The sequence below is a fragment of the Argopecten irradians genome, chromosome 3 (genome assembly GCF_041381155.1).
Source record: "Argopecten irradians isolate NY chromosome 3, Ai_NY, whole genome shotgun sequence".
In the NCBI taxonomy this organism is placed as follows: domain Eukaryota; kingdom Metazoa; phylum Mollusca; class Bivalvia; order Pectinida; family Pectinidae; genus Argopecten; species Argopecten irradians.
In genome coordinates this window covers 31,933,460-31,961,073 of record NC_091136.1, presented here as the reverse complement: position 1 = coordinate 31,961,073, position 27,614 = coordinate 31,933,460, and the positions used below count along the sequence as shown (strand labels likewise).

General features: G+C 34.1%; 1 protein-coding gene and 1 long non-coding RNA gene across 3 annotated transcripts; both read left to right on the top strand.

Annotated features, from left to right (window-relative positions):
- Positions 1–137: 137 nt before the first annotated feature.
- LOC138318239 (uncharacterized) lies at positions 138–15,275 on the top strand. 2 transcript variants are annotated; one of them, XM_069260437.1, is made up of 4 exons: positions 138–269; positions 845–1,479; positions 6,736–6,956; positions 11,927–15,275. In XM_069260437.1, exons 2-4 carry the CDS (start codon positions 897–899, stop codon positions 12,101–12,103), a joined length of 981 nt encoding a protein of 326 aa, XP_069116538.1. In that variant the 5' UTR covers positions 138–269; positions 845–896; the 3' UTR covers positions 12,104–15,275. The 2 variants fall into 2 exon arrangements, with proteins under 2 accessions (XP_069116538.1, XP_069116537.1); XM_069260436.1 differs by lacking the exon at positions 138–269 and having other exon boundaries at positions 697–1,479.
- Positions 15,276–22,080: 6,805 nt separating this feature from the next.
- On the top strand, positions 22,081–23,752 carry LOC138318233 (uncharacterized). The gene is made up of 2 exons (XR_011207854.1): positions 22,081–22,216; positions 22,520–23,752. It is a non-coding gene; the product is annotated as an uncharacterized lncRNA (long non-coding RNA).
- The last annotated feature ends 3,862 nt before the right edge of the window (positions 23,753–27,614 follow it).

Here is a 27,614-nt window from a genome sequence, read left to right as displayed (position 1 = left end):
TTGGTGATGGGATCAGTGCTTGGCTCCGCCTATAATGCCATTCAAGCTGCCTTGTACACGAGGCGGGAGCCAATAGAATCAAGGCAGAGACCTCCTTCAAAGTCATGTCTGAACTTGTAATAGTTCGCTCGAAGAACGCGATTGGCTGTGACCATATTTGGAAAATGACGCAACGTTTGTAAACAAACAGGCATGCGTATGTCATGCTCCCAACGTAAGATATAGTAAAAATTTTGCGGGAGTTTCCATACTGACAGAACTTTTGACAGGTAAGGAAGGATAATTTCTCGTTATCACTAATGTTCTACAAATTACGTTATAAGACATCTAGAGTTACTTTACTGATAAAAGAGTGAAAAACAAACTTGGTTTATTTAGTGAAATGTGAACTTCGAGTTAATTTTCGACAGTATCATTATATGGGACGTACTTCGTAAACCATCATTATCGCTCACGCTTCTCGTGTTACTTAGCTATTGGCAAATACACCAAAATTATCTTGGGTATGATGTTGATTTTGGATCTCTCAAATGTTTTTTGTACTGTTTTTAATCTACAAATTTATTTTTCCTTCTGATAATTTCAGACTGTAAATATCACAAATAGAAAAAAAAAATTGGCAGTTTTCCAGCTTTGTCAAATTTATATTTAGAGTGTCTGTTTAAATCTCGTTCGTACACAAAATGTCAATTACGTGAGCAAGGCTACAGCTAGTATTGGGACAGTGACCTAAGGTTTTTATTTAGTCTGAAGATTACGATAATACACCCGATAAAAGCACGTGGTTATACAGCGTACAATACATTGTGTGTGTATATATTAATAGTGGCGTTTGTATCCACAGGAGTTATTACACGGAATCACTACACACCTAGGTAATGGTTTAAACAGGAGAGATGCAGGAGTATTCTAAAGGTAGCACATTGGATATAGATCAGGATAAGGAGAAATCGGCATTTAAAGCTGTGTCCAGCAGGGGATTCAAACATTCTACATCGTCCAGGTCAGAAAAACGGGACAGTGGATATTTGACAGATAATTCACCTGCCAACTTTGGAAATAATGCCACTTGTTTCACATTTGATACTGGAGATTCCGGTGTGGGGTCTAGAGGGGTGCCCCTCCACCCGTCTGTGGACGAGGATGAGGAAGTAGAAATGGTACTGAATAGTCCATCTCCCATGGGAAGGCCGTCGAAGCCTATCCCCATCCAACGACCCCGGGCACCCCTACCTTTGGACATGTTGGACACGGGTCCATCCCATGAATCGGAAGATGATGACGTTTTTGAGAATGCTTCTAATGTTTGTGATGTGTTCACTATGAGGAGGTTTAGGCACCACGCCCATCATTTTAGGCCCATACACGGGCGGACGGTGGGGACTCAAACCCCTAGCCTGCATGGCCAGGCCATAACGGAGACTATTAATGTTATATCCGACAGATTCCATCCTTATCAACAACCGCCCATAGCCAGAGGTAAGTCTGCTGTATATTTCTCACATACAACAATTTACCACTGCAACATGTTCATCATTAATGTATACATAATGATGGTGACAGGTTCATGTTATAAACATGTTTTGATTTTGTCAAAAATAACATATCCTATTCAAAGTGACAGTTGATCTTTCTTTCATTAATGACAAACTTTTCTAAAATATATAAGTATCCAGGGCATATTTGTAACGAAAATCCGTTAAATACTATTATTTACAAGTTTTTGCTATCAGCTGTGCAGTAGTACACACAGGAATGTGGAAGATGACTAATTGCGTAATGGGAGGTAACTCCAGGTACAGCTGTTTGCGGTTGTCCACCTTGCACTGTTGTACATGTGGTCGTTATTTAAATGACAGTTATACAACTGAGTAGTATTCTAAATGTATGTTTTTAATTAACTCTCGCACATTTTCTTATCACCAAATACCGTTCATTTTGTTAAGACTAATAAGCAGTTCATTTACTCTAATTAATGGCCCTATGATATAAAGCCTACTTGTCACAATACTGATGCAATATCACGGTATATTTAATCCAGTTAGGTGTGTAATGCATATTTAGCTAACGATATTGCTTTTGAGATTATTAAGTTAATATAAGTCGCGAAGGAAAACAATGACACGAAAGCTCTTGAGCCACTTGACTTGTTGAGAACGTCCGTCACGTAGCGACATCGCGAGTAACATAGGGTAATAGTAGGATAATCCAGTGATGGGATTAGGATTAAAAAGTCAGACCAGCGACCGGATCATCCTAATTCCAGACCGCACTTCTCGGACTATTACCTCTTTGGAAATAACCAAAATGGATGAGTCAATCAGTCTAGAAAAAAATAGAAGAGGAAAAAATCTGCGGTTTTTCGGTCCACTGGAACTCCGTCATGGCCTTTAGTCATAGCAGGACTTTAGCTGTTTATGTTGAAGTGGTTTTCGAAAAGCCGATTTATGAAAGAAAAAAAGTTAGAGCTTATTATTCTGATTTCTTTCGCAAACATGATAAAATATGCCAAGTTTAATGGATGACTAGATTTAGAATGAATTGACCCCGTGCCCTCCCAATAAGTGGTGGATAAGGAAGCAGATCTAGACTTATAGAACTCCGTGAGTCATTACACACATTTACACAGTACTAAGTTACGAGGACATATTTGTATACCAAACAAACAGTTTCTATGGATCAGATGATTTGGTTATTTGATTTCTTTAATTGGATGTTTGTTTATTTGCTTGTTAATTACTATTTATTTGATATTCCTTTATCATCTATTTATTTACCGCAGAAATATAAGATACAGATACTACAATTTTAATTATATTACATGTATATCATTCTACAGATATGATTTTCTCATATATCATATATATGTATATTTAGACTTTGATACAATACTACACATTCCATTCCTGTATCTGGCATTTTTTTATGATTTAATCAGGATGTCCAGTTCCGGTTCATCGTTTTGTATTTTGTATTGTAAGAAAATTAAATTAAGGAAGAATCAAACTACTGTTTAATCCTCCGGAACTGATAGTAGAATTAATTAGGCATTTAGAAAATAAATATATAACCAAATAAAACGATGATAATAGAATTATCTAAATAAGAATGCCTTCAGGAAATAGATAAATAAAATATGGAATGAAACGTCTGTGGAATAAATTTCTTCATTCTTCACAAAAAAATATATATACAAAAAATAGCGCAAATGATTTCCAAATAATGTTTTAGTTTAACGCAGCATTTCATCCTGTGTTAGGTAACATACATTTAAATAGTTCAATGATAAAGTGTAGAATTGGAAAACATAAGTGTTAATTAATTATTTTCAAAATATGAATTTATGTGATGCAGCTTTCATCAACATAATAAACATACGGACACATATTTTACTGATTATTGATAAGTACCAAATTAAAAATCAAAATCAAATATTTTGTGTTAGTTGTTTTGACGGAATTACGCTTAATTTAGTAAATTACCAAGGATTAATAAAAGTTACTTGATGATCAAATATCGCGCATTTCTTTCAAAACCTCTCGCCTTAGCTTTCAACGATTTTTCGGGTTTTTTTTCTCTCGTGAAAACATGACGAATTATAGATAACATGAAAAAGACAGCAATGAGAAAACGGTTTTTCAAGTGAAGAATAAACCTTTTAAAAGTTGCGTTAAAAACTAGACACATTTAGTAATGGTGAAAAGTGTGAAATAAATGTCAAATCTTTACTGGATTTCAAACCTATAAAATGGTACAGATGAGGATTCGATTTCAACAATGATGTATTTTCACGGACATTTAGTTGCAAATTGTGTTTTTCAATTAGATTTTATATCCGAAACATCTGTTTACTTCCATTTGTGAAGCTATAGGATGTAAGATAAGTTTTCTGCAATACACTTTTCTCCTAGCTTACAAAAAATCGTGAAGGACAGATTACGTCTTCATTTGTATATTTTCTTGGAATATCTATAACATCGCACATCCTTTATGTGCCAAATTGTATCTATTATACCAATTACTTTTCTTTTTCTTTCTTTTAATTGCGTTTTATTTTAAACCGAAAACCGCTGGAACTCCGACAAAATGAATAATTCATCTCTAATAATTAATAGGGACAACGGACCAAAGTTAGGATAAGGCGTTGAATGCTAATTTTGAAATTTTAGTTTCCATTTTGAAATTGTGATATATAATCCTGAAAAACATTTTTTTTCTAACTGGATTAGTTGCGAATTTTGCGAAAATTCGTTTCCCATAGAAATGATATCGTATCTAACACTAGTATTACTAAAGAATACTTTAACACTGCTTTTAGCGATTAAATTCAAAATACCATGATTTGTCATTATAATGTGTACATCATTCGCGATTCTTTTATATATTATTTTTACAAACTATCAAGAAAAAAATTAACTAGAAAAATGTCTGGCAAGCGTAAAAGAACGAGAAATTTAAGACCATTTACAAAGTATTATTATATAACTACTTCCTTAGTGAAAATTAATTTACGACCATGGATCCGTATTCCGGACCAGAAGTTACGGAGAACCGTTAACGTCCCACCTGTCAATATGTCAATGTCCGATCAGGTGTCAGGGAGCACGCGACATTGATCGATGGGCAACACCTTTGATCCTCATCCACATGTGTACAGACGAAATCTTCTTATTCGCTTGCTTAAAGTTTTAAAGTGTTTATAACTAAAATTAATGAAAGTTTTTATTTTTTTCTAAAACGTTAACATATGTCTCTTCCCATAAAAAAAAAAAACATAGATAACGAACGACTTATATATAAAAATGTACATGACATATAAACATAAACTATTCAAATCTCTGATAAATTAGGTTCTCAGTATTTGCAACTTTTGTTTCTTCTTTCTCGCGGTTTTCCTTTCTTTCATTTTTTCTTTCCTGATTACATGTCTATGCAATATTACATGAGTAGAAGTAATGCTAATACAACCGTGTATACAAAATAAATTTCAGCGAGGCAGGCGCCCCTTTATACATTTTATGCTAATTCCTACATAGATCAGAAACGCGATCTACGTCTAGTTACCCCAAACTAAATATAATATCATCTTTTAGAATTATTTACAGAACTCGTCCTATTTCACAACCATGTATATATATTGTCATTATTAAAGTGGCGTGATACTTTACAATCATTGATAGACAATGGTCTGCATTATCAACGGGTCACCGAATCACGTGCAGATATGACTACACATGATATAAAATCATCGATATTCCTGTCGACAAAGGAAATCAATTACATATAATAGATATGTTTAAATACGTGCTCTCTCAAATTACTGACAATTAGTGTTTACCAGTTACAAATTTAAAGTAAAATATTTCCGGTCTTTTGTCGTGAAAATACCCATTAAATACAGTTTTAATTGTTTGTCTGTGACAGATCAAGATAATTTAGATTTATGTGCGCACAATGACAAGCATATGTTACAGGTATACTGAAACGCTATCAAAAGTGGACCATTATATAGATAAAAGTTATGTAGCAATTGTTCCTAAATATAACACAGATCGTGGCTCGCGATAACAATGAACAGTGTTGCATCAGCACTCAAAATACTTCCACGTAACGCACATACAGCTGTGTTGTGTATTGCCTTGTGTAATCACTGCATGTCGATTTCGCGGAGATTTTTCTGTGCATGCACATGTCTGTAGTATTGCTTTATCTGCTTACACCGCGTAGATTATGGGACACCCAGTCACTGCATACGCGACATAACAGTTGTAAACCCATTACAAACAACCACGGTTGACATTTAACATAACGTCCCCATTTTAGTCCGGTTCCTTGTGTATAGTGGCATACTATAAAATATAATTCTAAGGCTGATTTCATCATAGTATAATTAGAACACAAAACAATAGACGTGTCCTTAGATAACAGATGATCTTAAGTGCACTACTTGATTTTTAAGTGACACCGTTACAGTAATAATTTCCTGTTAACTGAACTCAGATGCATATTTACATTTTGTTTGTGTACATATTTTAATCAAATCGTAGGTTGGTATACTACGCAGTAAACTCACGGTAAACTGTCAAATCCGGAAATCGCTAACTCAAGTGTTTTGTCGTTAAACTGTTTGCATTTCGTATACACCATCTCCACATGGCGAAATTTCGATGTAATGAATAAAAATAACGCACAGACTTATTATCGGTAGTTGAACGGCATTAAACGTGAATTTAGCGGACGCTTGCAGCGTTAACTCAATAAAAAATATAAATTAAACGAGTTTGAATTATATAAAGCTCATTAAGCAAAGGTCGTTAAAGTATTCTATTTATTTACAGTATAAATATCGCAATTCTAAGTGAGGAAGTGCACTGAGTCTATAAAAATAAACATGCTGTTTATGATAGAGATGTATTCATAAAAAGGATTATAGCCAATATAGGAAATATTTGTGGTTTGTTCTGATCGACCGACACAAAACGATAAATATTGATGAGGAATTTTCTTCAATCATATGACACATAACTATTATATGTACCCAGTATTATAAATAACTTACTTGTTTTCTTAACTTTGGGTCGCAAACAAGTCAATAAGATAATTATTAGATAAAAATAAATTTTACATGCAAAATATTACGAAATGCCTGGACGTTTCAAAAGACCAATATACAGATGACTCCCCGTATCTTACTGGTTAGAAGAGTTATGATAAATGAAACATTTTCCTTTACAGGTACTGCCTACGCGCGACTAAGGTACCACTCAGACGGCGATGATTCAAATTCCCCTGCCCACGGGAGGGATCTACCCGACATCGTACCCGTCCCTCGGGATCGGTCCATATCACTCCCGGATGTACACCACCAACAGCGACTTGACGTGGGTCGGGAACTACGACGGATAGGGGACGAGTTCCATTTTGAACTCGCTAGTGCCCCTCCCCGAGTTAGAAGGGTAAGTGTTTTTTCTTACGTTGTACTTTTAAAGTAAAAGCTATTTAAGAATCTTTCACAAAGTGGAAAAGAAAAAATGCGCCAAATTGAATGAATTGAAATCAATGAATAATTGCTGGACATTGATATATTACACAAATTGATAAAACTGGAGTGAAGTTGCTCATTTGTAATCTGACTGTCAGAGTAAAAGTAGTTACGGTTTTTATATCAGTTTGTTTCGACGGATTGGAGGCTTCGCTATAACAGTTTGTGTACTTCAAACAAGACGAAAGCAAACAATCAGTATAAAAAATGCGGGTGTGTTCTCCATTTGCCCACTTTTTAGAGAACAAAGAAAAGTGTTGGTATAGGAGAACAATGGAAAACCAATTATAGTCAGTTTCATAATAATTTTTACCTATGCTTACCTGTATTCATTTACCTGTAGTTTGTCAAAAGTGGGGAAATAGAGAGATATCAATATATACAGTACAGTATATTTAATGCATTTTGACAGAAAATTTTGCATCATATTTTATATTACATCTTTGTAAATTTCAACATTGAGATAAGAATAAAGAACAAAATTGCATCCAAGTTTTAGGGGAAGTGTCATAAGAAGAGCAAATTGTTTTTACCAACTGTTTCAATTTCAAGAATTAGTTAAAATCATGAAAACTTTTACATCTGTCGTTATTATGTGAACCCAATCAAGACAATAATGCTTGTAATGTTGGCATGTGTACTTATGTAGCTATATAGAGAATATATCACAAGAAACTGTTCAATTCTATAGGATGATACATGTAATTGTAACAGTACACATGTAAATATGCATGTATCTAATTAATTATATCATATACAGCTGTATTCCATAGATACATTGTATATGAAACTTTACTGATGTCCCGACATTCCAATTCTACAGTAACAAGAAAGTCAAACATACATGTACTGTATATATTTGTATGTTAGACATTGAGAAAATCCAGCTATTTTTCATCTAGGATGATATTTTGGCAATGTTTTGGAAACATCCAGATGGTCGCTAAAATATCCTCCATGAAATAATTACTGAGTTTGCGATATTGATAAATTCAATATACTTTTTATTCAGAATGCAATATTTGGATTAATTGAGATATCTTTTGATTACAGTAACCTGCAAAACTTAGTAAATTTGCATAATTTGATAATACATGTATTATATATATCAACGCGCATCACTTTTATCACACTTTAAAAAACCTAAGCATTTCTACAGAAGATAGACTTCTGCAGACTGCAAATTGTTTGAGAGAATGCGAATGTTATACTATAACTGAAGAACAATGAGATTTTGTTCAAAGATTTGCTAATTTTGAAATTTCTTTAGTTTAAACACGCAATTTTCCCAGAAAAATAATAATTTTATAGCTAGTGATGACTTTTTATAATATATACTACTTCGGATAGTTCGCACCTGTCCAATCAAATCGGCCAAATGGGGCCCTAAAATGACGATATATTGCAGTGTATTTCAGTAAAATTGTCAAAAAGGTGATTTCTAATGAAAAGAGGCTATATATGTATTATAAAAGGTATGATCCATATTACCATGAACTATTTTTCTAGGTAGCATTTATGTGTATATGTAGATGAAGTTTAATGTAGTTGTACAGTGTATGTATGTATATATTATATGTTTTTCAAAAAGATAGAAAGAACTTTTGAAGTTAGTACTAAATATTAATTGTATGTTTGATGTGTTCAATTAACATGAAAATATCAAGAACATAACTAGATTACAAAAACAATAGTAACATATTAATAGATATGTCCATGTAATAAAATTTCCATGCATGTACATGTTATGCATAAATGATATTCACAGGTAAAACACAGGTAAATCCTGGTTTACTTCTCTGAAATAGACTATAATCCTTGTCATAACATTCTGCTAATTATCAGATTATAAAAAGTGGGCAAATGGAGATACAGCCAAAATGCGCTACGGTTACCTCACGTATACTGAAAGAAATCACTGAATAGATCTGAAACTGTATATAAATGTAGACACTTGGAGACTGTACTAATTAATGATTATAGCACAGGTTTACGACGCGCAAAAAAAATAAAATAAAAAATAAATAAAAAAAAATACTAAAAAGTATTTTTAGTATTTTTTCGCGCGTCGTAAACCTGTGATTATAGTATTTTTAAGGATGTAGATATAAGTTGCTACACAGATTTAAATAAGTCGGATCAAATTGATTTGTTGTTTCAGTATAGAACTGTGTATATCAGAGAGTGTTTACAAAAGGCAGAAAATACTTTTCTTTCTTTCTTTCTTTCTTTTTTTCTTTTTCTTTCTTTCTTTCTTTCTTTCTTTCTTTCTTTCTTTCAGTAAAAAGAAATACGAACGTGAATAACAATAAAAAGAAAATAGTCTAATCCACATGCTTTATTTTCTGTTTGATTTATATGAGATAAAAATTAATTTAATTTAGTTGATTTCAACACTCGCATAAATAAACAGGTGACGCTGAGTGATTAGCACACCTTTTCTATCAGTTACGACTTATTCACAGGTTTAACGATTAAAATCTACGGCTAATGTGTTTCAGCTATTACAAATGTATACAAAACGTCAAGGAAGTTTTCTGTTTTCTTTTTTACCCTTTAAATCACTCTAGATTTCGCCCAGGGCCTTTTATCTTTAAAGTTTTGAAGTGAATGTCACGTGATGTAAATAAAAACTGAGCACGCGCCGTGAGAGGTTATTTTGACAGAATTAGGCCACGAGGTTACTACGTTGTTGTCGTTGCTACATGTGCAGTTGTAGCTGTAGTATACTACACTGGCACGATGCCAAACTCTTACATAAACCATGCATGTTCATGCAGACCGTGTCTTTTGTTGTACTTTACACTGACAAAGACGTATACACTTACAAGACTTTTTATCGATAAAAGATTACAAAGTTTATAACCCTCTCTGCCATAAACTCTGACAGACGTGAAAAAAATCGCCACGTCAAAGTGAGTAGCAAGGACGATATAAGTCTAGATAATCGATTTCATCGATACTGTATTTCAGCTGAATATCGATGTCTATATAGCTCTTTTTATATTTTTTTGTAATTGCATGATTTTTGATAGGACATGGAATTTTGAAACTGTCAACGTTATGGAAATGTCATGTCAGTCCACTTTCTTGTTTACGGAAACTTGAAAACACCATCGTCTATACTATAGTGAGAGCTCCCGTCATGACTGCAAACACCATCGTCTATATTATAGTGAGAGCTCCCGTCATGACTGCAAATATCCTCGCTTATATGGTGTCCTTTTTTCCTTCATTAAAAGTGTTTTCTCTTTAAATCTGAAGATTCAATGAACACTCTTTTTCTTTTGAAATATGTTTTGAAAATATTGTCACTTTATTAATTGTTTACAACATAAATTCATGTGAACTAATTTGCCCTGAATGTGGTAGCGGGTTCATCCAGTACTATATATGCCTGTTCAGCATCTGGAGCTAAATGTATCGCACCTGTATCGAGATCGATACCTGGATTTCCCCAACCGTGCATCATCCTCGTATTGTTTCGTCAACGGACTTTCCTAATCAACCGTTTGTCACGTTCATCAGTCGATATTTAATCTTTCATAACCAACCGGGTATTTTCTGATTCATTGCATTTACCATATGTAGTTTTTATTAGTTTTGTTTTTGTTTTGTTTGATCATTCAACCGAATCACCGTGCATATATCTAAACATCAGACAAATATATATGTTTTCAAGTCAGCTATAGTAAGTACAGTAAGTAAATTATTAGCCTAGTCGACTGTATGATAATATATATATCTTCAAAGGATATTAAAGATGTTAAGGGTAGCCGCGTACGAAACAATAATATCTCAGTTACGTTTAACGAATTACGTGACTTAATGTAAGCTTTAAAAAATCAACACATGTGTATTATTTAAAAGCACTAGCTTGCATAACATTCAAGATGCGATATCTTTCCTGTCTTGTCCATTAGTGTTGCATATAGCTTTTTTTATTCCAATATGTTGTTAACGAGTAAATACGATGATGTAGTATATGCTACCTATATATTTACCTACACAGGTGTGAAAACGTCACCTGTCAAATTTTATTACCCCTAACTGGGCCATTATCATTACTCCTGAGACGATGAGTCATACTTTGTTTCCGGTTTGGAAAGTTGCTGGCGGCAGCGAACCTTAAATAGCCGGATAAGCATCAGAATATTGATTCTATACTGTGTCAGTGACTACATATGTTCCCTTGTTTCGTTCCCCCCTGGACAGTTTTGTTCTGGGCCTTTCATCACCTTTCCACCTTCTGGTAAATACGTCTACACACAGGTGTCCCTTTCCAGCCCGTTGCACCTCTGTTGGGTGCTATTGTGGCACTTGTTGAAAGATACTTTTGTTGGCAGGTGAGATATCGTATTACCTGTGTTGTTGTTAGTAGGTAAATAGATATATATACAAAGGACGTGGAGACACGCGTCTCGTCGGAGTGATATAATTATACATTATTCTATTTCTACCCATCGACATAAATCTGCTCTTAGTCTGAGCACAATTTGATAAAAAAGAACAAAATAGGAAAAAACCCACCCGTACAAAATATAGACCATATTTACCTTGTAAGCCAAACACATGTGTCAGTCTAACTACAAAGTATAAAAATGGAACTGTAATACAAACTTCGAATTTTAAACGATGGCAAACAGTGAACAGAAATGTCGGTGGATGACGCTTTAAAAACTAGTTTAGTGTGGTTCGGGAGAGTAACCGTCTTTTATAATCATGGCTGACATCCGCCAGAGTAACCTAGGCGAGATCCGATGGTGGCCATAGAAACATGCAGTACCCAGCCAGCTATTGAACATGTCTGTGACTATTACAGAAACCTTTTAAGTATAACCCCACTCAATCTGTGACTTAATATGTGTTATCATTTTTCTTCAGAACGGTGTTGTTATGCGACAAGCTTCGTCCTTTCCTGGAACGACGGCATTCAATTTCCAGAATTGGTGGGAACAGCTTCGGACCATTTTCTCTAGTCCAGTAAATATAGATCCAGACCATCCGCGCAGGAGAGCCTCGTCTTCGGCTGATCCCAGCTCCTTCCGGAAAGACTTTTGACGTCATGTCTTGCCATATGTACTGTACGTCACAACCTCATGTCTGTATCTATGGGAACTTTGTAATGTATTTTTGACAATTTTCCGACAATCAAGTCTGCAAGATGATGTTCCGAATGGTGTTTACGGAATTGGATCTCATGACAAATTGGCACATATGACAATGAGAGAGGACATTCCGAATGTCCATTACATTTTACTGGGCAGCCAACCTCCGAGTTGCGTTGTCCTCAATGGTGCTATGTATGTAGAGTAGTAGACACCTTATGTGTAAGAAAGTGAGGACAGGTTGTGATTTGTCTATTTTTTGTGGTACGTCCAATGTCGAGTATAAGATGTGTATTTATTACAATGAAACGACGTCAAACTCTTCACAGATAAGAGCAATGATGAGAGAAGAAATGTAGTTCCGGACCAATCTCTCGAACTCGTACGAGATTTGAGAGGAGCAGCTGTGTTTTTGACGTAGTAAACAACCACTTATACTAGCAGAAACCTCTACAAAACACTCCAACTTAGTCCTTTATGTCAATTGCTCATACTGGGGCCAAGCCCATTGTAGGAGGATCTCATTTTATTTTTTGACAGGACATATTGTTGTATTTTGTTTTAATTTGATCAATTCAAAGTGCTACGGAGACGGCCGTGACCATTATCTTACATTTGGTGCAAAATACTTAAACGATAGCTCAGCCACTGCATCCGGCAACTGGAGACAGTTGGCGGGGAAAAACCTGAGGTGTTCAGTAGTTATAGTTACTCATTACAGAGGCATTTCCGGCGACTATCGATCGAATTTTCATTCATAAATAATAGATGAGAAGATAGCTTTTAGTCAATGTTAAGAGGAAGTGTTCAAACTTGTCATTTATCTGTTAAATAATTGCCAAAAGTTGAATTAATATTCATGGGAATTGTAAGACAGGCCAAATTTTCCTTATCACATTCTATTCACTGTACTCGGTCTTAGTAAAGATCGCTCCTACTATTATGTATATATTTTTCATTTGTTCGGCAATGTATTGTATCTAAAATTCCTTAATTTCTAGTCTTGGCATTAATGTTTACTGACACATATATACGAATACATCAACTATTCTGATCGTTCTGATCTGTAAGCATTTTATGGTCTATATCTTCCTTCTGACTTCTAGTCTTTGCATTACATCATACACACTCCACATTAAAAATATTACTTTTTTTCTGAAAACATTTCTTTTTATTTCATTTATTTTCTTATTTCGACATTTAAATTTTCCAAGATGGTTATATTTACAAAATGTATGCAGGGTATTATAACAATTATTATATACATGATGTTTGTATTTGATATTTACACTAGAAACAATTACCTCGTTAGTGATTATCATAATGTATCATTCGGGACATGCTTATCAGATATCATTCAAACAGACCACCTATGCAGAAAAGAATGACGGCACAATACTATATCAGTAGCAGTATATTTTGTCGGTAGATCTTTTTTTTATGAAAACACTCTTTTACGGTATATGTTTGATATTATTTTCTGAATGATTTATTTTGATATGTAACTACTACATGGTTGCCAATCACACAATAACTTACATCTACTTTAATGTAACAATCTCTGCTAGTATTTGTAACCATGGCGGCGTGGCTATGCATGATGGGAAATCACGTGGTTGACGTCGAGGAATAAATTCTAAATGGTGAGATCTAAAGCCATAACTATAACAAAATTAAAGTTAATTGCAATGAATTTAAAAAAAAAATACATTACAAATAAATTCCAAAAAGCCATCGTTTTTACTATATTCAGCTATACACAGTCCACAGTGGATCAGAGACTTTAATAACCTTCGCAATCGCCGAGTCTGGACTTAGCTAACTTATGTTGATAAACATATCTGCTCGTTGAGTTCATCGAGCTGAGGTTTTGAAATTTGTCCTTGCGCATGTATACCACGTGGTTCCTCCTTATTCACCAATCAAGAATTAGGATTTTGGTGACTGTCCACCGTGTTTAGTTAACACAGGGTACCTCTATGGATTTTCCATGGGTAACCATTCTAAAGATCACCAGTGTAGGTTAACAACAGTAGCTAACTATATAACAATGTATGTGTGCCAGCGAGAGAGAAAGTGAGTGAGGGGCGTTGTGCCAACAAATGTGAAGAAAAAACATTTCGAAAGTTTTCCAAATGATCTCAGAATTTGTTCTTTTTGTTGTTGCTGACTTTTGTATATAGATATTCTTTGATTTCCCATTGTGTGTACATACTTTGTGTGACTGGTTAGCTGTATATAGAGTAGTTAATATCTTGTCGAATAGTTGTTTGTGCTTCATATGTTCAGTATTGACCTACACGGGAAATACAAGAGTTATGTTTCTGGAAATGGTAATAACTACAAATGAAGATTCTCCTTTCACAACGATGTTCAAAATCACAAACCGCGTTATTTTCTGATGGATTCAATAATAGCATTCTCTTGTTATGATTTAAACGTCATGAATTAATTAATGTTTCGAAATTGGAAAATCGTTATTAAGTAAATCGCAATTGAATGCAAAATTTTATGAAAAAGATAATGGTTTATGATATATCAATTAGCAACGTTTCGCTATAAAATATCTTGTAATGAAAATATCATTGGAATAAGAAATTTTGTATGGTTCAAAAATGATTTGTGTTACTTATATTGTAATTGGTCAAATGATTCAAAATGTGCTATTTCTTTAAAATTATTGTTATGTACATAGTTATGTGGATATGGTTCTTTAATGTTTTCATGTTAATACAACGTGCCTCTTCCCTTCCAATTCAGACTTCATCTACTTACGAAAAGTGTCTACAAACCCCCTTTGCTCAAATATATCCTTTATCTGTTGCGATGATAAGTTCATATATTATATTTTCGTTTTGCAATCTTTTATCTGAATATTTTATTTATTTTTCGTCTTTGTTTACAAACACATGTTTGAACAGCGTTTCCCTAGTGCTTATTTTTGTTCTATAAAGTACTAACATTGGTGACCAAACGGTATGCCTATCACGATCATGCAATCAATTTATTTTTGTAAGAAAAGACTTGGAAAGGATTTATATTGAAAAGAAAGAAAAAAAAATGTAAAAAAGAATGAAAAGACATAAATGAAGGTGACGATTATCAATAAATGTACATTGCCTTGATTTTGTGTATTGTTATACTCTTTAATGCTAATTAACTTATTCTTCCGTAAAAATCTCACAATGGACAGGTCTCGTCTTTGATTTAGAAGAGCTGTGTCTTCACGGGTGAGTAAGTTAACAGTAAAGACAGATTAATAATTATTTTAGATAATTCGACATTCAAAGTCCGTTGTAAAAGGTCATAGCCTTTTATTGAGTGTAATGGAAAAGAACCGATTGTTGAATGTTGTCCGACAGTTTGTTTACAAATAAAAATCAATAGAGACAGAAAATAACATATTAATAAAGTGGCAAAATAAGGGAAAAGATGGGGAAAAAATATGTGTATTCACATTACTGGTAGATTTAATTTTATTATTTGTTTAAAACTAACCAGATTATGCTGTCATTTTTTGGTTTTGTAAAATGAAGCAAATTTTTTCTAATTATTGCTTCGATATACTTTCTTGTCAACATGATGAAATGTTATTAAACCCAGAAAAATAGTTCAACGAAACATGCACCTGTTGATGTAAATGTATATCAGACACAAAGACAAAACTATCCTAACGTCACGAGGTAGAATAAAATCGATCCTGGATTTTCAACACACCCAGTCCTGTAGAATTACACTCATGACAGACAATAAGTTAAAAGGTGTGTTAATCTTATTCTAATCGATACAAACGTTTAAATCTGATAAATATCTAAAATGGTGTAACCAGATAGTACACATAACCGTGTAAACTTGTCAGTTATTGAAACCTATATGTAAGCTAACCATTCTTTTGTCTTTGACTGATGACAGGACAAAAAACATTAGCGATCCCTCAATGGGTCAGTGGTACATGTACAGACTCTGCTAATACAAACCCCTGCTGATACACGCTGTATATAAACCATTTACTTCTCACGAAATATTGAATTATAAGCCGCGGGATGTTATGTCTGAAGCGTATTGGATCCGTGCCAAGAAAACAACAAATGCTGTTTGGGGATGAAAATAGTAACTTACTCATGCAGTTTTTATAGAAAGTCGAGAGTGAAGTCAATTACTGGAACAGCCAGGCGGAGTTTAGGCTCGTGGTACCATGCAAGCCACGCCCACTGTCACAGGTAAAACTCGACCTGTCATTTACACTATTTCTCACCTGTATCTCGGAGTATTTATAAGGCTGACGTAGTTTGTTTTATATACAGGTCGAGATTTCTTAATCTGTCGTTTGAACGACCTTCACCTGATACTGGGACATTACCTTATCCACTGTGGTTATGGCCTTTGAGACACATGTATTTACCTGAGCTTCTGTTGACTTTCTCACCTGGTCCAGACATTGCTAATACGGCCATTGTTTGGTCAGTAAATTAAACCTCACTTACCGGTAACACCAACACGTCGAGGCAGTGTGATAAGTTGACGTTGGAGTCCTTGTACACGATTGTTTCCCAATTAACAAATCTCCAAAATCAAATGGTGAAAATCGAAGTTTCTAGTAGAAATGCCATATATATAAATATGTTGTTGATAATATTACCTTGCCTTTTTATCTCACGAAATATATTGATAAACGGTATAGAGTTTGTCTTACCAAGTTGCGTTTATCTTCACACTGTTTAGCTATTGAAGCTGGTAGATATAATAATACTCCAAGATTAAGACGTTTTTGTAGTATGTGTGATTCAAGAGAAATTGAAGACGAATATCATTTTATCCTGCAATGTAACAAATGCAATAATGTCAGAAAAAAAATATATTAAGACTTACTACTGGAAAAACCCATCTGTATTTAAATTAATTGAGTTATTAAGAGTGAAAAATATAAAGGAGTTACGTTCATTAGGAAAATATATATACGAGGCAACAAAACTAAGAAATAATCAAGGTATAGACTGATATGTAGTCATTATGATTCATTTATTAGATAAAAGTACATGTTGTAACTATACATTTATATTACATTCTCTATATGATATAGTATTGTATATGTCATGCTGAAATTTATGCTCAATATTTGTATGACTGATAGGCCGAATGGCCGAAAGTGATAAAAGAATTGAAATAGTAAGCATCAAGAGGAATTACGAAAATACGAAATACCGTAATCACTGCATTTTCACGAGGTACAAATTCTAGCGTTATTTCGTTGGAGAGTTAGGACGCGAATTCGAATGTTTTGCTAACATGATCGTATTAGTGTATACGTTCAAAATAACGATGATACGAAATATTGCGTCCGCGAAAATAAAGTAGCTTTTATTAAAAAATATCGATCTCTTTACCAGAGTAAGCAATTTATAATATTTATTAATTTTTGGCAATTAGAAAAATTTTATAATATTTCATGATTTTTACGACGGAAACAAAAAGAAAAATTCGAGTTATCAACTAACAGTCCAGTCTTTTATGAAATACAAATCGGTCAAACATATGACTCTACGTAATTAAGTTATTGAACTATTTTAGGCTGTGTTTACGTCATTTTCCAAAATATTTCCTTCACAAAGATTAAGTTTACTGCATTTACATGGCTCTCACTCATGATAAATGATCGATTAGATCTTTCCTGTCTAAAACCACAAAGCGAATAATCTCAACTGAAAGAAAAGCGATTCTGATAAACATCATCCCATGCGACGTTTTAGGAAGTTGCAAAAAGTAGATAAAATTGATTTACAGACTATTTTATTGCGTATATGAAGCAAACAAGCTTACGCAACTTATCACTAAACTACAAAAGCAAGTGACACACAATGCTACATCGATCCACAAAGGCAACAGGAAGTGGCAGATATCAGTTAAAGCAAAACTAACATGGATACACACACACGTTTTATATGAGGAAATCCAAACCAAAGGAAATTCACCACCAGACTACAATTTGTAATAATTTGTTCTAAATCCTATTTTTTTATTCTGATAATAAAGCCATATTCAAATCAAAGACGCCCGCCAGCTCCGGAAGGTAAATCTTCATTCACTTCTCTACGTCCGTTACAAATGACGCTTCTTGATCTGGTTGACATCCAGTGTTGACATCATTATTGAAATGAAAATAAGACTGGATTGTGTTAGACAATTATGATAATCTTATCTCAAGCGATATTGTCAAGGAGGAAGTTGGTAAATATATTTCTATTTTATTTTCCCATCGTTCAAACTGACTTCAGAGTTAAAAGAAACAGTTTCGTTATAATGTTTTCTAGTTGTTTTTGTCTGATATAATTAAGTGGTTACTTTAGAAAGAGAATGAGACACTTGTACCTTTAGTGTAGTAGTATCATATTGTTTGTCCTTGGATACATGAGAATGTCAAGGACTACTTGAATCTTACACACACCTCCTGCTGTTCTGGAATTAACTTTTGCACAGCCAGTTTTAGAGAGTAGAATAATAATAATAATAATAAACAACAACTAAAAAAACCCATAAAAAATGTTTAGTCTAACCGTTACCGACATATTCCAATATCGAAGAAGTACATGTATATGCTATAGACCAACTTATTTTCTTGTGCGATTGAAATATGCGTATTTCGTGGGTTATTTCTAAATCTCGATAACGAATTGTCGCGAAAATGTTTCAAACACATGTGCACTCTTTAGAATGATATAAATCTTAATCGCGGATTACTGTACACCAATTTTCTATCGATTGAGATCTATTTTCGCGATCAAGATAAATGTGCTAAAGCTCATTTACGCGAACTAATAACTTTCACAGGTTTTGCATAATTAAACTGAAAGGTATTTCCCTTCAAGTTTAACTTCGCGAAACTTAATCTCCGCGAAAATTCTTTAAAAAAGAAAACGCGAAATTTCGCAGCAGAAAGAAAGTTGGTTTACAGTAGTCAATAGGAATGAACACGCGATAAATGTCCCCGCGAAAATAGGTTGATAACAGTAAACAAAGTAAAGATTTGGAGAGAATATCATGTAAAACTGTCAGGAAAATAGAACCAGGCTATCCAGAAGAGTAAGCGTCCCAAAATTTATTAACTTACCTTATCCAACAAATCCGCGCATGTTACAGTCTCAAATCAACTTGACAACTGTATCAAGTATCAAGAGGCATGCCAGAAATATATGTTTGAACCTGTCATGATGGTAAACAAAATTATTTTCTAAGCCATTATTGAATTGTGATATGCAGTGTCATTGATAGGGCTCAACCTAAACTTCAAGCCGATTATACATGTGGGGTAATCTGAAATTGGTATGGTATACAGTCATCACTTTGTTTTCATGATGTCGACAAAATGCGAACACTGTCATTCGCTTCGTCGTAATGAATGTTCTGTCGTCATTTAGTGACATTGAAAGGTTTCCCATTGCTGACAAAGACAAACGCATTACCTCACTCCGTATAGTTTGAAGAAGACATTGTTTAATGCATTGACGATTTTACAAGATATTTCATCTTGAGTTCAAATGGTAAGACGAAAAGATGCAAAATATTTTTTAAAATGCCTTTCTTCGTGTTGCTGATGTAGGGTTAATTTACGGTTTTATTTCCATATGTCTATATTACGTTACCATACGGGGTTTTTTCATTGTATATCTTCGTACCTGATATCAAACTAGTTTCTCTTCAGTCTATTTGAAAATTTCTAAAGTTGTAGATTACTCTTATGCAATAGCCGTAACTGATGGTCTGACTTTTAAATCAAACTGATAATACAATACGTGTATTTGATACGCCTTATCATTATCTATCAAGCCTGACTTCACGCTTGGAAGTTTTATTTGGCATCATGTAATGTTACACATTATAATGTTGATAATATGCACTTGATGCGTCAAAATATATATTATAACGAAGCAAATCCTTATTTTCCCTACAAAAAAATCATTATTTCATTTTTATCGTCGTCTCAACTGACACTAACGAAATACTTTGTTGCCAACCTGTAGTTATGCTGGTTTAACATTGTACTAGATAATTGATTTATTTGAAAAGAGCTACATTTGAAGCATTAATTTATTTTGAAAATGGAAAACTTACCCAAAGACTAATACACAAACAGATTTAATTTAATTAACTTGAATAGGAATAAAGATCTAAAGCAGGAGTAAATATTAGGAAAATAGTAAACAGAGGACCTTGAAAGAATAGGAAATAGAACCAGGAGTTCCAGAAGAGAAGACGTCATCTACAGCTTTCAAAGCTAAGTCAAATGCAATTTTCATCGCTATATTGGTATTGAAAGTGTCTTTTCATTGTACATACAAGAAGTAATCAACAGCAATTATGTACACGTGCACATGTATTGCGTTAAAGTTTCTATAAAAGAAAATTCAAATTTGATAGATTTTTAATTCAAAAGTGTTTTTATGGTTCGTGATTTGTGAGATGTTTTCAATTCTTATATGTTTAAACATATGCACATTAATTTTTTTCAAACTACTAGTATCATATTTTCATGTCACAGTTTTCTGCTATTGAATAAACATTATATGGGACACACGCTAATAGTAAAAAATAAACGTAATGTCGGTGCCAAAAGTTGTTTGCCTTTGTTGTGATAGATACAATAAATTGGGGTCATTGTAAACAAACGCCCTGCCCTGTAAAAACGTTTTATCTTTCATTTAGTGCAAACTAATTGTTTTTTAAGTACCAAATTAGCGAAACGATTAATCAATTAAGAGTTGGCGGAGTATACATTTCATAACCCACATTCGATCTAGTAATTAGGCTAGGTTCAGTCCTGATAACGAACAACGGCATACATTTCGAAATGTGATGTTATTATTCTGATTTGCGTGCATTAAAATTGACACACATTTCCGTTGTATACTGTAATACTTTGAAAGTGAATGGAACATATTAAAAGCAAACCCACCATGGTGTAATTTCAAACTTACTTTTTTTCCCCGATGTCTTCCTAAATTAGATTGGAATTATAAAGTTTTCCATTATGTAAAGTCAATGAAATAGATGATGTTTACCCAAAGATTTGATTGCATTCAATGTCAGACAGCTACTTGCGTAGAGAATAAAACCTTTTATTTTAAGTGGGTTTATCGATAAATATGTCTCAATTAGACTTAAATAACGTTCTTTAAAATTTTCTGCGATGTCGGAGTTCATCACTAAAATATACCCCTATTATTTAATCTTCTGATTAGCTCTGTTCTCTTGTCCAAGCTGTTACAGTCATGTCACATGTAATTTTATTATACATACCTCGGATTACGATAGCAACATAATACATGATTGCAATGAACATACTATTCACAACATGCATGTCGATTTCTATAATGTTTTGTATAGTTTCTTTTATTCGTAGGGGATTTAATTTCGCTATAGGAGATTTCAGAAAAGATGGAATGACGTCACAGAAAGTTTACATCCGGGTCCTCAAAGGTACAAAAACACAGTATGGCGACTGATAAAAACAATAACAGATACGTACATTCCATGTCAGGTAAATTTACGCGAACTTAAAAACCCACGAATAAAATTAAAATAACGATAAGTTTTACTGCTTGAAATTAACAGTATCAAAGAGAAAAACGCGAAATTTTCTACCCGCAAAATGAAACAACTATACAGTATATGAAATGAAGGCCGACGATAAGACAACAGTTATTCAGGATTATTTTATTATTCAAAACACGTACATTTACATGTTAGACATGCATACAACCAATCAACATAGTATTAGAAATTTATATTTATGCATGAAATGAAACGACCACACAACAATGTCAAACATACGTAAGTATTTTCAAGGAGATGTCGATTGACGTTGGATCTTTAATATTATGAAGATATATAAGATACAATGTATAAGTGTTAACACAGATGGTGGTTTGCATTTGACGTAGTTTTGATGGCTATGTCGGATCATATTTTGAAGCACACGAAGGATCATCCCATTAAATGACTTTCTTTCCTCGATCTGTATAATGTGTCTGATGTAATGTCTGTCGAGGGTAAAGTTGTACGCCGTATTAAAGTGAGTCTGATACGCCATAAGTATTTGATACGTGTTATCATTATCTATCAAGGCTGGCTTCACGCTGGGCCGATTTTATGTGGCACTTGTAAACATTTTTCACAGCGAATTCTTACATCAAGAAACCACATTTAACGTTTGAATTTTTTCTTTTGAGAATTTCGGCCTCAGTTTTTGTATATAGTAGATCCTGCAAGAAAGTCATGAAATTCTGGAGCCTGGTGTAACTCTAAACCTTCTTTAATGTTACGCTGATGCAAATTAGTTTTATCTCTTACTCATTCTTTATATTTGTCTTCCCAGGGTCAGGACGGGTCAGGATTATTCCGAGATTTCCAGGCATGGTGTCAAATCAATGGAAAGGGATACCCCTCAGTCTGTTCCGAACGGCGGCACTTGTCGGCGTCAGGGCGCGATAAGGAAATAGTTCCTCTGGAGTAAAGTGGTTAGGTTGTCCCTTTGAGTGACATGCGGAGAGGCCGCCGGGATACATTGGACCTGTACCATAACCCTGTAATGTATGATAACCTTGTCGACTTGTAATCGCTATGGTTATAGTAATCGTTTTCACGAGAGAAGAGCGGAGGCCAAATCGTCAAATTGTTTCCGATTTCGGAATTAACATAACTACGATAAGAATGTTTTGATTTTCTACTGGAAATAAACCTGTCAAATTGGACGAATTAAATATGCGAGTCAGTGTGGATCACATTACTGGCTGCGATCTCTGGTGTTTGGGGTCAGCTCTTCAAAACATCCAACGCCGTTTTTTTCCGCCAACACGTGTTAAATCTAATCTTTATTTACCAACATCCGTCTCTGCCAACACAAACAGTGTCACTGTTAAAGGCTTCTCGTGTTAAACCGAGAACTGCGATACAATTGTAATTTAATACTCTACCAGAAAACCAAAAAATACCAAAACATCGGTAAGTTTCAGGTTTTGTTTAATTTGTCATTATTTCTTGACCGTCGAAAATTCTTGAATAATAACGGGTGCCACTTTTCATTACACAAAACTGATATTCGAGCCTGAATTATTGAAATGAAAATAAAACAATAACTCAAATTGTGTTCATAAGCTGCATGCTTATATATTTAAGATTTCAAGCAATACTCAGTAGTCAACGAAACGACTGAAGAAGAGTAACCGTAATGATACTCTTCCGATGGAATGGCTCTTGTGGGAATGCCTCAAAATCACTGACGGCTTCAGTCCAGATGGACGAACAGTACTTTGTGTATTAAACCACATGCATTGATGGAAAAGGCGTAATGAAGTATCCTGGCATTATTTATGTAATGATTATTATTGTTTCTCGTCTGTCCATTGATAGTACAGTGTCACAAAGAAAATTCGTACAAAGATGTCCTTCTTCGTATTTTGTTAAACTATAGCTACACCAATAATCTTTGAGAGCTATTGATGGCGTTTTATTGCATTCCATTTTTTGTATACTGAAAATTAATTAAACAAATGAAGCGGAAAAAGGGGGATATACTAAGAGAATGTAAGAATAAAAGATTATGTAAGAATTGTTTTTGAATAATTTCTTTGACATTTTTTATGTTGTACTACCACATTGCACGTGTTGATTAGATTAGACAGCCTAGGGCACTTTGGCAGCCTTTAGTTGACTTAAGGTAACTTTCAATAGGATAAATCAGCTGTAATGACATTAATAATAGTCGTAGTACACACTTAATACGTATTTTTATAATAGCTTACATAAGTCACTTAGCGGTCAGCGACGGCAGGAACACGTGTACAGACAGGGTCAACGGCACTATACTATTTGAACTTATATTGATAAAAAGGCTACCGATATGGGGAAAAAACACCTAGTCACTATCAAATAATATTGGTTCTGTGTATTAATTTTAATGCATGATATTAACTTATTTCCACTAAAACTGAGTATCAACTGATCAACTGAGTATCAGAGAGCTATTCGCTCTTCTGAATTAACTGAGTATCAGAGAGCCATTTGTCCTTCTGAATAAACTGAGTATCAGAAAGCCATTTGTTCTTCTGAATAAACTGGGTATCATAGAGCCATTTGTCCTGAATAAACTGGGTATCAGAGAGCTATTTGTCCTTCTGAATAAGTAATTCTTCGATTGAGTGTTAGAATATTCATGGAATATATCTTAATGCATGGCATTGCAGTATCATACGTAACAGTACAACTGCAACTGTTTGGTTAGGTTGCGTTTGGTGTTTGGATCTGAATCTAGTTTTAAAGTTTTGGTGGCGATGCGTATATATATATGCTGTATTTTATAAATGTCTATTTATCAGTTGATTTTGCTGAATGTTACCTGATTATTTAAGGCCATCACCTCCTGTAGACAATATGTTGCAGTGTGAGTGTGTGTGCTTTTGTTTTGGGAGACTGCGGTAACCTCATCCATCTGTATTACAATGTGTGTTTTGACTTTAAGGATGATATCCTGATACAGATACATTCACACATTGTTCAATGTAAATACACATCCATTGTTAGCCGAGAGGCCTGCAGTATAATTAGAACGTCTCTCACTATTATACAATAACATGACCATGCTAAACATCCTGCACTCGCTTGTAAACATCCCCGGTAAAATTTTACGTCATTTCTCTTTCGGGACAGGTGTTTCCATGGAGACGTCGTTATCTTGTCTGAAAAGGAACAATCGAATAGTAACCGATCTTACGGTCGATAAAACACCACATTGACAATGTCAATGTTGTTTATTTGTATGAGTAACGGTGTTGAGATAACAGTGATGGTTTACAGCCCACTGACCCAGTCCCTCGGTATTTATCTGATCAGTAGCCAATACGAACATTGCGTAATTTGCACATATCATTTACATACGGAAACACGTCATTATTCAAATACATACACATGTGTGTCTTTTTTTTAGTTTGACCCAGACAAAAGCGAGGTAATCATTTTACCAATTAGTCTGAAGATTTAGTCTATAGTTTGCTACTTTTGTCTGGTTTATCTCGGTGGACGAAGTGGAGTATGTAATTGTCGCTGTACTAGACATACGGCTGAGTCATAATGCTATGATTTCTGTGTATATGATACTAAAAAAAGGTAGCTTATCAACCCTCACCTATTACTTAACTCGCCATATCAATACATAATTATTCTAAACAGAGAAGGCACTATTGGAATCATTACCCGAACTAATAAATCATAAAATATCTTCAATGTTTAGTTCAGTGATAAAAAAATCTACATTATAGATTCATGTTGTGAAAAGCTGATTAAATTATTGTATTTCACTCTGTTCCTCCGGGTAGCGTTTGCTTGTGGATAAGAGTTTGGGTACTAAAATTGCACAGTCGACAACGGTATATAATTCTTTTTGAAAACCGACTAATAGAATTAACAACATCAAATGTTCAACAGCAAAAACTGATGCTTTAGTTGGATTTATTTCACCATTTACTCCTTTTTCAAAACGTTATCATATATTCTGTTTCTACGTAACTGTTGCTGCAAGGAAAACTTGCTGTAACATTGCACACTGGAAGTGTGAGCAGGGAACGTTTACCGTTATCTATGTGAGAAGTCTAGCAGAGGGTTTACCTTCTCGACAAATGATCTGATGATCACGCTAATCTACCGATAAATCGGACAGGGACGTTCAGTATAAACTGTTTAACGGATCTGATTTTAGGGCAGATTAACTGTGTCACGTTTCGTGAGAAAAATCTATTTATCTCAATATGTCTACAGGTAGCGAGCTAATAGCTCCCGTAATTAATTCTAAATAGAGGACTGACAATGGCTATTCTATTACGTATAAATTGTCGCCTTTTCGTCAAACTTTTGACGCGAGCGGCGCGTGGGGCTAGCGCGGGGTTGATTGCTTAATGACGCCTGCTATTAACCAATGAATGTATAGAATTCCAGCGGGAGTCTATGACCGGAAGCTATCGTACTTAGCCGGAACTTTGAAGTGAAAGTAATCGAGCGGTTTCGCACAAAATCAAATACTAAATACAACCTGTTGTCGCGGTACAGCTGCCGACAAAAAATGTGTTGTAATTGCTGTGTTTATGACATTGTAAACAGTTATGGTAAAATGGCTAACAGTCGGAGATCCTCTGTTTTTTCTGTTGGGATAAAAGACGAGATATTCCGACTGTGAATCTATTCACGAAACGAACCATACAACAACTAATAAACATTTTATAATGAAATTTATAATTAGAACGTTACGTTTGTGACCTATGAACTTCTCACTTACAAATCAACCGGAAACAGGACGACATGGAAATCGACACCTTTCACAGACATTATAGAAATTAAACAAACCATCTAAGGATTGACCGTCACGCTTTCATCGGAAGTCACGCGACGGCCATATTGTAAGATAATACCAATGTTGCGACTAATAAAACCAATTACAACAGTTTCTGATATGATGAAAATGACATGTGTAAACATTTTTATCAGCTCTCCACGATTAGATTTGAAGGCAGTCACAAGTCATTGATTTATACTGAAACTTAATCTTTTAATCAACGCTTGTTGATATGAAAGCTGTCATTCGACGTAGGTAACACCATACCATTCGCATATTGTTATTTGATGAGGTTGACAATAGTAATTGTCGACCTTTTGAATTAGCGATGCATTGAAAACTATTAAAGCATTATGATCAATATAGAAATAGCGGTATACGGCTACGTGAATTGCTTCCAGGTGTTACCAAGCTCGTTTCGTTAACAATGTAATGGGTTCGCCTGTCTTTTGAAATATATCTAAATGTATTTTGTATTATAATATATGAAAGCATATGTCTGAAATGTAAATTCTGTGTCGATAACTATGTCCAATAATGTGTATTTTCCTTAACAAATAATTTGAAAGCAACACGAATAAAGCAAGTTTCGAGATGTTACACAGTTAAATAACAGTATTAAACTAATATCTACCAACACACAAGGTGCCAAGTCCACCAGACGATATGAGGATTTTGTTTATGAAAATTTTCAACACTGAAACAGCTGAGAGAGCTCCGGTACATAACAATACTAATAAATTATGACAGAATAACGATATTGTAATAATAATTACAATAGCAGACATACCAGAAATAAAACATGAATATGATATGAAGAATAATTGATTTCTACATCATAAGTGAAAGACTTCAAAGTGAATATTTTGTCTTTTCAGCAATTTATATTCTGAAGTACATGTACATTGAATGGTACTTTATTTTGACGTTGCGTTACTGTTACCTTGACAACTTCGTCTAGACGCTGAACTCCACAATTGCTGCTGGTTAGGAAATGTTAGATAGAATACAAATCTTAATGTATTCAAGAGTGATGACAAATTAAACGACAATCATTTGTGAATATCAGTAATATTAACATATCTAGATA